The sequence below is a fragment of the Chenopodium quinoa genome, unplaced genomic scaffold (genome assembly GCF_001683475.1).
Source record: "Chenopodium quinoa cultivar QQ74 unplaced genomic scaffold, ASM168347v1, whole genome shotgun sequence".
Classification (NCBI taxonomy): Eukaryota; Viridiplantae; Streptophyta; class Magnoliopsida; order Caryophyllales; family Amaranthaceae; genus Chenopodium; species Chenopodium quinoa.
In genome coordinates, this window is record NW_018742372.1 from 1,040,801 (window position 1) to 1,054,338 (window position 13,538).

Consider the following 13,538-nt stretch of genomic DNA (forward strand, 5'->3'; position numbering starts at 1 on the left):
GGGACGTTTTTGTTAGTGCTTGAGCTATGATTTTGCGAACTTTTGGCCATTTTGATAATTTTATATAATTATTTTAGCGAGGCTAAAAACCTCGATTTTCGATTTTGCAAAATTTTGACAAATTATGGGTTATGCCGACTTAATTAATCGGATTAATTAAGTACGGATGCGGAATTTAGTGGGAGCTTAATTAAGTGCGTAAGCATTTTGCGTTTAGAAATAATGGATTAAACAACTTTGACTAGTTTTAATTAGGCGCGTTAATTGGATTAACCACCTAAGCTAGTTACTAGTTTTGCGTGTTTAATTATGTATTTCGTAAAATTGCATGTGCCATTCACAAATAGTGAATGGGTGAATGGAAGATTGTTATTCAAAACAGGTCTTTGAAAATGGCAACTAGTGGGGCCCGACTAGGATAGAAAATACGGACTGCGTTCCGTTATGTATTTTTGTAAATCTAAATACGGTCTGCGAACCGTTAAGTATTTTTGTACTATTAGATTAATCTTAGTTGTTCTAGCTAGCTTCTTTTATTTCATTTTGGCCAAGATGTCTCAAGACGACATTTCGAAGAAGACGAGCCAAGATGAAGACCCATGGAAATTGAAGATTTCAAGGGGTCATGCTAGTTGCCAAATGCATCTATTTTATGCCTTATATATTGTTATTATATATGATTGCTAGATGCATGTCTAGGATTTCTATTATGTTGCGACGATTAGTTAAGTTCACTTAAATCAACCAACATAGAAACCCTAGGTCCCTTAATAATATTGAGATAAAATTTGTCGTTCCAAGAACAACACTTACCGAACTAATGCGCGTACGTGATGGATTACACCAAAGCGAGGCATCACTACTTCCCTAGGAACGTAAGGTATACTAGGTATACAAGTTGTCTTGGTTAAGCTCAACGATATCAGTAAGGAGTCCTTAGATGTCGTGGCAAAAGAGATAAAATGTCAAGAATGCATTAGATGCGACATTTTATCAAACCGAGAGTAGCTTGGAGCTATTAGCAATTGGATTGCTTACCTTAAGATATTTAATGATTAAGACAAGCCAAAGCATGCTTAATCATTTCTTGATCTTTGGGATCTCGGAATCATTTTATTCTCGCCCATAAGGGACAATTTTAAAATGCGTGGATAAAATGCTCAATAAGTTTGAATATGTACATGAACGTTTTAAATTTCAACTTATTGATGTATGAATGGTTTTTCACTTCAAATTCTTTCAATTGTAGAATCATGTCTGCAAGTAACTCAAACAACAACCATATGTGCCCGGAACTCCCCGAGAAGTTGGCCTTTTCCTTAAACTTGGTCAACTATAAGGAATGGGAGGAGGAACTCAGGAGAACTCTCCAGAATTGTTCCTTGGAGTATACTCTTGATACTCCCATTCCAAGCTTCTTTGCCAAAGGGATCATGACCGACGAGGCTCATGAAGAATGGTCTTCCAATTGCAAAAGGGTCTCACGACTCATGGCAAATTCCATCCCGGAAGATTGGAAGGAAACTTTTTCCTCCTACCTTCCGGATATGTTCCTCAAAGCACTTGAGGACGTTGTCAATGTAAGAGTCACCAAGAGTGACAATGGCAACTTTGATGGACTCGTGTTTGACTTGACTAGGTCACTCTCAAACATGAGGATAAAGCCACCAAACGTGGGATGTCTTGCTAAGGAAAGGAGACGGCTTTGGACCAAGGTCTACAATGCTAAATTGAGACCCGACATGCCCCTCCGACCTCATGTGCTTGGTATGACTAGGCTCTTCGAACACATGAAGCTTCTCGGAATTCCATTGGAAGACGAGATGGCGAGGCATATCCTGCTTGCTTCACTCCACTCGGGCTATGACACACTTAGAGTGCATATTGCTGCGGGAAAGGAGACACACTCCCTCAAGGAGGTGGTGCAACTACTTAGCCAAGCCACTGCCTATGGAATGACCAAAAGGCCCTTGAGAGCTAAGAAGAAGGAGTTCAAGAAGGTCAAGGCAAAGATGAGATGCTTCCATTGTGGCATGCAAGGCCACTATAAGAGGGAATGCATACTCGTTAAGGAAGAGGGGATCACTCCGACTACCTCAGGTATCTTCTTTAACACTTGTGGATTAAGCTTATCATAAGGTATTGGATACCAAGTATGACTCACTTAATGTTGCCTTTTCAGGGACCAAGTGAGAAGCTTATCAAGTGTTGGTGCAAAAGCAAAGAGACGACGAAGATGGTTTTTCGGTCGTGCTTGCATGCACTATTTTGAATATGACATGTAATTAAACTATTTCTAGTTTTCATCATGCTTTGAACATACTATGATCCATGGTGTTGGACACCTAGGAATTTCAAATGTAAGACTTTTGACAATAGTTGTTTCAAGTTTGTCTTACAAATTTATGTTTAAATAAATTGCATGTTTTACATAAGATTAGACAAAAGTTGATACCACCAGCTAAGACCATCGAGTCGAATGAAACCTACTTGTGGCATTGTCGTCTTGGCCATATTAACATCAAACGCATCAAGAAACTTCTTCAAGAAGGTGTTCTTGACTCATTTGACTTAGAGTCGTTTGAAAATTGCGAAGGATGCTTATTAGGCAAGAAGATAAAACAGCCATTCTCCAAGTTGGGAGAAAGGGCAAGTGACTTATTAGGTCTAATACACACGGATGTATGTGGACCAATGAGCACACCCGCAAGACAAGGTTACCGATATTTCATCACTTTCACCGACGATTATAGTAGATATGGCTATGTCTACTTAATGTCGAATAAATCTGAATCCTTTGAGAAATTCAAAGAATTTCAGAAAGAAGTTGAAAATCAACTTGGCAAGAAAATTAAAGCACTTCGATCGGATCGAGGTGGCGAATATTTGAGCCATGAATTCGACGATCACTTGAAAGAAAATGGCATTCTTTCAGAGTTGACACCTCCCAGAACTCCTCAATGGAACGGAGTGTCTGAACGGAGGAATCGAACCTTGTTAGACATGGTTCGATCAATGATGGGTTTTAGTGAACTCCCTATCTCTTTCTGGGGACATGCGCTACAAACTGCAGCACTAACACTGAATAGAGCTCCGTCAAAAGCTGTTGAAAAGACTCCATATGAATTATGGACTAAGAAACCTCCTAGGTTATCTTTTCTCAAGATTTGGGGATGCGAAGCATATGTCAAGCGATTAATTTCGGACAAACTTCACCCCAAATCGGATAAGTGTTTCTTTGTGGGATATCCAAAAGAAACCAAAGGGTATTACTTCTACAATAAATCCGAGAACAAAGTATTTGTTGCTCATGATGGTGTCTTTTTAGAGAAGGATCACCTTTCCAAAATGACAAGTGGGAGGAAAATCGAACTCGACGAAGTTCGAGAGGACGAGCAACAATGTCAACCTGACAAAACTAACAATCTAGATACTTTGGAAGCATCTAAGAAGATTGGTCAGAATCAAACAGACAATGAAAATGCTCAACCTATTACCCTTCGTAGGTCGCAACGGCAAAGATCTCAACCAGACAGATACCTCGGTATCGTCTTAAATGATGATCAGGACATCCTAGTTATGAATGGTGATGAGCCGGCGCCATACAAGCAAGATATGACGAGCCCCAACTCTGTAAAATGGCAAGAGGCCATGAAATCCGAGATGGACTCCATGTCTGAAAATCAAGTCTGGGACTTGGTGAATTTGCCCGAGGGTTATACACCCATTGGTTGCAAATGGATCTTCAAAGTGAAGACAGACAAGGATGGAAATGTATCAATATAAAAAGCTAGACTAGTGGCAAAAGGTTATAGACAAGTCCACGGGATTGACTATGATGAAACTTTTTCACCAGTTGCAATGTTAAAATCCGTCCGGATCATCCTAGCGATTGCTGCATATTACGATTATGAAATATGGCAAATGGATGTCAAAACCGCCTTCCTTAATGGAATTTTGGAAGAAACTGTGTACATGACACAGCCAGAAGGTTTTGTCGATCCAGGCAACGCTGGAAAGGTTTGCAAGCTGAAGAAATCCATTTATGGACTAAAGCAAGCCAGCAGAAGTTGGAATCAGCGATTTGATGAAGCCATTAGCAAGTTTGGTTTTATTAAGAATCCAGATGAATCTTATGTATACAAGAAGGTCAGTGGGAGTGATATTGCATTCCTAGTCCTGTATGTCGATGACATACTTCTCATTGGAAACAGCACAAAATTGTTGGAGTCCGTAAAGGGCTAGTTGGGAAAGTGCTTTTCAATGAAGGACTTAGGAGGGGCACAGTACATATTAGGCATCAAGATCTACAGGTATAGATCTAAGAGGATGATTGGATTAAGCCAGAGTACTTACATTAATAAGGTACTGGCTCGATTCCACATGGAGAATGCCAAAAGAGGGCATTTACCCATGTCCCATGGCGTAACTCTCAGCAAGAAACAGTGTCCACAGACACCTATTGAGCGAGAAAGAATGAATCAGATCCCATATGCTTCGCTAATCAGATCGATCATGTATGCCATGATATGTACAAGGCCACATGTATCGTATGCCCTGAGTGCAACGGGTCGATACCAATCGAACCCAGGAGAGGCGCATTGGACTACGGCCAAGAACATCCTTAAGTACCTGAAAAGGAACAAGGATAAATTCTTGGTGTATGGAGGCCACAAAGAACTGGTTGTTGAAGGTTACACCGACGCTAGCTTCCAGACTGACAGAGACGACTTCAAGTCACAGTCGGGGTACATATTCTGTCTAAATGGAGGAGCGTTTAGCTGGAAGAGTGCCAAGCAGAGCACCACTGCAGACTCTACAACTGAAGCCGAGTACTTGGCCGCTTTAGAAGCTGCCAAGGAAGCTGTTTGGATTCGCAAGTTCATTAGCGAACTTGGTGTTGTACCCTCAATCAAGGGGCCAATAGACCTCTATTGTGATAACAATGGAGCTATCGCTCAGGCCAGGGAGCCGAGAGAGTACTAGAAGGTCAAACACGTGCAAAGGCGATTTCACATGATAAGGGAATGGAAATCCGAAGGTGAAATCAGAATTTGTAAGATTGGCACGGATGATAATGTAGCCGATCCTTTGACTAAACCGCTGCCTCAAGTGAAACACAACAAGCACATTGAGGCGATGGGAATCAAGCATGTTGGAGACTGCCTTTGAAATTCCTTGTACATGTGTTTTAATTAAATAGGATATTTAATGTAAGACACTGTATTAAAACCATTCATTAATGGAGTAATTAATTTTTGTGCAAAATTATCATTCACTCCATTACTATTTAATTGTGTTTTAGAATTAAATAAAGAGTTCATTCGATTTACGGAAATATTCAAAACAGGGTATCAAGACCATGTCTTGGATAAAGAAACACCTGTTTAAGTGAACATTGAATATTTAAATCAAAAATTATCCCTAATCGAGGTCATCTAACAGATGGACGATTGATGACTGCCATAGATTAGTGTGTAGTATGATTTACAACACCGTTTCTTGTGCTGCGAGGACGTGACGGTCATAAATCATTTACACAGGCACAGTTTGGAACTGTACTGGATAAGACCTATGAGAGTACTTTAAGAAAAATTTAAATTTTGTCATAAGTACATTTCTCATTATGACTATCGGAACTTGTTTCCTCCGACCATGAGTACTGTGAAGTTTTCTTGTTTGAGTACTAGACTCTTCGATGTTTCCAAACGTCTGTCGTAACTGGGGATCATAACAGGAACACTCAGGAGACTATGTCCTCTTAGTAAGAAGAACTTACAATACAAGATTGGGATTGTCCCCCTACTAACAATAGGGAAAATGTTTTGTTGTTTACAAGGCCGCTCGAAGAGAGAGACTGTGAAAATGAATGGTCGAGCTCAGATGTATTTTAAAAATCATCTGCTTATGGACAGCCGAACTCGGATATCGAGAAACACTTCTGAACGTAATAAGGATGACAAAGAATCTTACCTTATAGTTCACGAAGAAACATTAAGTGACATAGGAAATGAGCTATATATTGTATGCACACTTGTCCGGAAGGACAAGTGGGAGATTGAAAGGAATGGTGTCCTTCCAACAAGTGTATTCTTCCGATAGAGGGTTCAGAATTATTACGGAGCTAATTCTTCTGTAAGGTCAAGTGATCGGAATGCCTAGGTGGAGGCCGCTTTCGATCAGTAATATTAATGTACAATTGATGTTACAGCTTAATCTTAACTCAACCCTTCGGGTCGAACCCAATCGAATCACCGATCCGAGACGACGAATTAATCCGAAAGGATTTAATGAGTCATCAGAATTTTACGAATACAAACGTCGGATATCGAGCCTAGGGCGTCGAAACCGAGTGTCGCAAAATCACAAAGCAACAAGTACGATCATAGCCCTAGCACCACACTGGCCTAGCCATGTGGATTCTAGGCTAGTTCTGGCTTGCATGCACCTAGCATGGCTAGGCGCACGCCTAAGCACACTAGATGTGCTAGGCGCACGCCTAAGCACACTAGATGTGCTAGGCGCACGCCTAAGCACACTAGATGTGCTAGGCGCACGCCTAAGCACACTAGATGTGCTAGGCGCACGCCTAAGCACACTAGATATGCTCATCGCAGCCTAGGTGCAGCTTGGCAGCCTATCGCAAGCAATAGGCACACCAGGCGCACCGAGCAACCCATCGCAGTTATCGCAGCCCTAGCATGAGGCTGGGCACCATCGCTGCCCATTGCAGGCACCAGGCGCACCATCGCAGGCACTGGGTGCTACGTGCATGCGTGCCTGGCATGGCAGCACCATCGCTGGCACCAAGTGCTAGCATGGGTGCCTGGCCAGCATTGGCGCATCATGCGTGCTGGCTTGTGTACTAGCCTTCGCATGGCAGCACCAAGCAGCGCACCATGCATATGCGAGGGCCTGGGCGCCAGCGTATTGCTAGGCCACGCACAGCAGCCCAGCATCACCACGCACCAAGGCTGCTGTGTGATGCGTGGGTGTGCGTGTGGTGCGAGGCCAATGCACGATGTGCATGACTAGTGCGCATGGTGCGTGGCTAGTGCATATGCGAGATATGCTGTGAAGGTGTGTGCTAATGGTGCGAGACAAAGGGGGCCAGCATGCGTGGCTCGCTAACAGCATGCATGCTGGATGCGTGAGGTGTGTGCGTATGTGCGAGGGATGCTGGGGCCAGCGCAAGCACACACCAGCGCCAAGCATCGCCTAGCACCAAGCAGCACTGCCTGGCTGGGATGCGAGGCTGCTGGCTGGTGCTAGCTGGCTGGGCATGCTGGCAGTACTAGCTGGCAGCCAGCCCAGGTGCCTTTGTGAGTGGCGGTTTAGGAGAGGTGGGGACCAAAGCCTCTAGGCTTCCCTTGGGGAGCAAGGCAATGGTCCCCCCATGGGATATGGTCCTCACCTAACCCATTCTCTCCTCTTACCACTTGTTGCCTTGTGATTGCTTTTGCCTAATTATTTATTTTGGAATGAAATAAATGATTGCAATTGTTGGGATTTTGAGAATACAACCTTGAGTGGAATTAAAAAGGAAACTCTAAGTAAGAGTAAACCTTTGATTCGTAAAACTCACAGTTATTTTGTCCGGGTCTTGACTAACCTTCAAGACTTAGGACGCTCGGGTCAGATCGAGGGTACGATTCTTCAGAGATCTCGTGTTTTCGAGATTTTGAAGTAAGAGCTCTTTGGGAGCGAAGCACGCGTCAAAGGTATAATTCTTGTTCTTAATCTTGTTTGATTAAGTTTAATATGCTTGTTAATTGTTGTAATTAAGGGGCGGGTCTTGGTGGGTTTCCTTCCGCGTAGTGTCGGGTCACTACGAAACCCTACACCCTGAACGTTTGTGTCAAAGTGATGAAGAATTCTCATTTGCTAATTTTCTTTTAGTACCACTAAAACTGACATGCAAATTTTCATTAGATGAAGCAATAGTATCCAACAAATATAGGTTATCAAATCCAGATAAAGAACCAGATCCAACTAATTTTAAATTATAAAAAAAAAAACTAACTTTATTGTTTCCAAAAGAACAAAGATAACCAGATTTGTCCAATATAGAAATAGAAATCAAATTCCGCCTAAAAGACGGTACAACAAAAGTCTTTTTCAAATCCAAATGATATCCAGTCTTTAATGACAACCTAAAAATGCCTATAGCTTCAACTTCAACTGCCTTGCCATCACCCACAAAGATGTATCTTTCACCATCACTTGGTTTTCGGCAATTCAGGCAACCCTGCAAGGACACACTTATGTGAATAGTAGCACCAGAATCTAGCCACCAAGTGTGTTTAGGTACCAAAATTAAATTAACCTTAGAACAAACAAAGAAAGAAACATACCCTTTTCGCACACCATGCGTGGTACTTAGTGCCTTGTTTCTTCTAGTGAGTCATCCCACCACTGAAGAAGCATCCAGATGCTTTAGTTTCATCCTTATCTTCCTTATGTTGCTTCTTTTATGGTTGCGAAACCGCATCCTTACCCTTCTTCCTTTTCTTGCCATCCTTAGAGGAAGATGTCAAGTGAGCACTTTTTGTCTTTTCTTGCTTCAATCTCTCTTCTTCTTGAACACAATGAGAAATGAGCTCATTTAGAGTCCATTTCTCCTTTTGACAGTTATAACTGACCTTAAACTGACTGAACTGTTTAGAAAGAGATATCAAAACCAAATGCACGAGCAAGTCATCAGACAGCTCTTACTTTAGTGCCTTTAATTTTGAAGCAATATGAGACATTTCCATAATGTACTCCCTTATGTTCCCTGTTCCTTCATACTTTTGGAAAACAAGACTACTCAAGAGAGTACTTATTTCTGCCTTTTCATTTTTATCAAAAAGCTTTTCAAGTTTTGTAAGGAACGATTTGGCATCATCCTCTTCGGACATAGTGCCCCTGAATGATTCTGGAATTGCACGTTTCATGATCATAAGACTCATGCGATTTGAGCGTTCCCACTTCTCCATATTCCCCTTTTCAACAGAGGAACTAGAATCCGTAAGAGCAATGGGGCGCTCTACCCGAAGAGCAAGGTCTAGATCCATGCAACCAAGAACGATCATAACGTTCTCTTTCCAACTCTTAAAGTTTGTCCCATCAAGCATGGGTATAGTATTAATATTGGCAGATATTATATTAGCAGAAGCATTCACTGAAGAGAACACAAACAAACAAAACAAGCTCACGATTAATTCAAAAATTCAACTTTAATTATCATATTAAAATAATGACAACACATCTCATCACAAGAGACCTAGCACAACATTAATTTTTAGTCTTTGGATAAAAAAATTAACTTGTAAGTGGTCCTCTTGGTGTAGTAATCAAATATTAACAATAAAATTCTGTCAAACATTAAGCCTTTCTTTGGACCGACTTAACATTCACATAGAAAACCTTATAATTGTTACATATTTATTACCACAAGCATGTTTAATTTCCGGCCAAATAATAGCCTTCCTTTGGGCCGACCATTATCCGCATGAAAATCAAACACACACACATCTCAATATTTCAAATAAATTAATCTACACAAAAGAGGTTACTTTGGTACCATATTGTCTCAACTAATAAACCCAAAATATGAGACTCGTTATTATTTTTGCCTAAATGTCAAATATGTAAATCTAATTTAACCTTAAGACATGTAATTAATCATACTTTGATATAAATTAAACTGAAACAAATATATATATTAATATTACAATTAGTCGCATACTCAAGAATTCAATTAAGGGATCAATGACAACTACTAGCACAATACGTAGCACGTGTCTGATATAGGATATCAGACAAAATTAACCTAAAGTTGCAATGATAATATATGTCAACTTTATTCAACGAAACAACAATTGTTATGAAATTAATTTCATAAAAAAACAAAATGCATATCATTATCATTGTATTAATCAAACGACGAATGACGAGATAACATATCAGATTACCAAGCACCGTTCACCAAAAATAATTCATATAAGACGAATTAGTTGAAACGAAAATATTCTATTAACACATACATACAGTACTTCGTTTCAACAAAATACACGAAATAACGGCCACATGAATTTAATTAATAACAAGACGCAATAGCTTCATGATAAATCGTATCCAATTATACGATTAAACCAAAACTAACGGAATGAAATTAACCGACTAATCCGATATGAAGGAGGCTCATGATACCACTTGTTAGGATTAATTCCTATAATAAATTTAAATCTCATATCAAATTAATCGGTAAATCTTAATAGCGGAAGCGTACCTGATTTTATGACAATTAATCAAACTCCTTTATGATTATGCGTCTTCTAGAAGATACATACTCTAGGGTTTTCTCTCTATTGATGGGATATAACTGAGAGTCTATTGTATGTACTACTAGGGACCATAACCCTAAATGTCTATTTATATAGACCCTCTTCCCTAATCCGCCCATTAGACTTGGCAATCCTGACCCAAGCCCGATGACCTGACCTGAATGACCCGACCCATGACCCGAAATCGACCCAAAAACAGTGACCCGAAATCAACCCGAAACCCAAAATCAACCCGACCCGACCATACCCGACCTGAAGTGGAATTGACCCGACCTTGACTCGAAACCCGAAACAACCCGACCCAAAATGACCCGACCCGAAGTTGACCCGAGACCCGAAATGACCCAACCCAAAGTTGACCCGTGACCCGAGACCCGAACTTGACCCGACCCGAAGTTGACCCGATACCCAAAGTGACCGGACCTTTAACTTGAACTAATTGAACCAAATAGACTCGAAACCCAAAGTGACCCGAACTAAGATTACCTTATACCTGAAATGACCAGAATCTATTTAAGCTAACGATTTGACCTGAGCAAACCGAAATAGAAAATAACCGCAATCAAACTAACTTAATTTTTTTTTTTTTAATTTGTAATGTGTAACAGTGTAAGTAATTTTCATATTTTGAGCATTACTTTTCTCGATTTCTTTGGCCTTTTCTCTTTATAAGTTATTAAAAATTCGTAAAAAGATTGAAATTTAACGACTATTCTACAGAGTTTGTCCATAAGATTGAGAAAAATTTACTAAACCTTAAAATAAAAGTCACAATTCTCACAAGTCTAGAAAAAAAAAATAGTACAATAATAATGCGTACATAATGTTCAATACCAAATGAAATTACAAAATATTCTAAATAATTATACTCCAATATTTGACTCTTAAAATTGTTGACAATTAACACTTGGAGCCGCCACCCAATCCACATAAGAACCAAAAAATTCATCATCCTCATTTGCTACATATATATAAAAACAATAATATAAGCAAATACACTATAAATGCAAAAATAAAGAAACAAGAATGTACAGCTCTAAACAAGAATGCAGGAATATGAACATACATATTTTTAAAAAATATAATAAAATACTTACTTTCAAAAGAGTACATCCAATTACGAGTTGTTATTAAAGCCTCCAATTTTTCAGGAATTGATGAACTTTTCCATTTATTCAATACTCGACTCCAGATGCTGAAAGTTGATTCGGAAGCGACGGTTGTCAGGGGCACGGCCAAAATATCTCTAGCCAAATGAGAAAGGTCTTTATATCGATGCTCATTTTCTTTCCAAAAAGCTAATATGTCAAGCTCCGCTTTCCGATCTAGTTTAGGGTCCTCGTCATATTCCTGAATTCAACACAACAAGTCAACAACAAACCATAAAACACATCACCAAACAAAACAACATAAACTTAACTTGTAATCTTAATAACAACTACTTAAATTATAGCATAAACTTAACTTATAATCTTAATAACAACTACTTATAATCATAAAAAAAAAAAAAAAAAAAAAACAGTAATTGACAGAAAAAATAAAGTAAACAGAAGGGAAATATAAGTTAACTGCCAAATAACCAGGTATTATAACTAGTAATTTCATATAATGACCTGCTAAAATTATTTAAACTCAGGTGGTGTGGTTTTACAGAAGTGCTTCTTAGTTTTTCTTCAACTTTAATATGAGAAAGTCACAAGGGTCCAACATTTTTACTTTCCCAAAAAAACAGCAGAGAGAAGAAAAAGTGTTGAAGTAGAGTATAACAACATGTAATAGGATGAGTGACAAGATCTATAACAAATAGAAAAAACAGGCAAAAGCAATTGGGAATGGAGAAAATCTTTACCTAAATGGTTGGCTTCAATGGAGGAAAGAAAGCTCAGAAGGCGCGCTTCAACTGAGGGAATGGAGAATCACATGCAAATCAAATTAAGCGCACCTCAAGTACAAGAAGCTCGTGAATTGGCTTCTTATAAGTGAAAAAAATTGCAAAATCAAAACTTAATCTCAAAGTATCATATTAACATCAATCAATCACAAAACTTGAATTGAAAATCATAAAATTTGAAACAAAAAACCACACTAAAGAAGAGGAAGATAGAAAGAAGGAAACCTTGCCTTGCCGGAGCGCTTGAGATCAGATGAGTAGCATAAGATTAGAGAAGTCAGAAGAGTGAAGACAAAAGAGAGAGTGAAAACGGCTGAGGAAGATTTAGGGCTGTAGGTTTTTTTTTTTCTTATTTTTTTTTTAAATTAAAGATCATAAATTCGTAATTAGGTTTTTTTTTTCCTTATTGTTTTACTTTTATTTATTTTTTTTGTATTTTAGAATTTAGTCACTTTACTTTTACTCTTGGAAATTTGGAGGGAGTATTCCCGCTAATAATTTTGGAGTTTTAGCCATTTGGGGGGGGAAGAATTTCCCACAATTTTTAACCAAGTTAAATGTTTTATTTTTGTTTCCCTCTTAAATTTTTACTTCTAAGTTGTAACTTTGTTAAAATTGAAATTTTGAAAATTTTTAATTGATCAACAAATGTGTTCATAATCTTACATCTGAATATGAGAATATTTCACTTAATTAATAATACCTCCGTTTTTTTTAGTTGACATATTTTGACTTTATTCACACACTCCTCTTTAACCGTATTTTGTGTTTTATATGTAATGAAAAATATAGTCATGTAGGATCTTGTAACATTCGTCACGATATTTATTTTCAAAATATCAACTTTTCATAATTTTTTATTATCGGTGATTAAGGATATAAATGGCTGAAGTTATGCATTAGCAAATGTGACTAAAGAAACGTGTCAACTAAAAAGTAACGGAGGAAGTATCATATTGTGTTATGCACCAATTACCCAACACTCAGTCATTATAAGTTTACAACTGAATAAATTTTTGTTTTTATAAATATAAACATCAATATATAATGCACGATAATGATCTTATGTTCAATCAAAAAGTAATATTCATTTATTACATTAGTTTAGTTGTTTAATTGAGTATTAGATAGATACAAGCATATTTGCATAACTACAATACTTCATAATTCATTAGTTCATAATATACTAATGCTCTAATAGTGATGAGACACCCTATGAACTTATGAAGTAATTTAGACCGGAGAGCCGGAGACTGAGCTATTAAGTAGCACGAAAAAGGTTTAATCTAATCTTATCAAGTTTGAATTTGAGATCAAAT

At 38.5% G+C, this 13,538-nt stretch overlaps 1 protein-coding gene across 1 annotated transcript; it reads right to left on the reverse strand.

Moving 5' to 3' along the window:
* Positions 1-8,044: 8,044 nt before the first annotated feature.
* LOC110697004 lies at positions 8,045-13,210 on the reverse strand. Its single transcript, XM_021874340.1, has 4 exons — positions 13,196-13,210; positions 11,426-11,678; positions 8,355-9,163; positions 8,045-8,248 (listed from the first exon to the last, which is right to left on the reverse strand). Exons 1-3 carry the CDS (start codon positions 13,208-13,210, stop codon positions 8,712-8,714), a joined length of 720 nt encoding a protein of 239 aa, XP_021730032.1. The 3' UTR covers positions 8,045-8,248; positions 8,355-8,711.
* Positions 13,211-13,538: the final 328 nt, after the last annotated feature.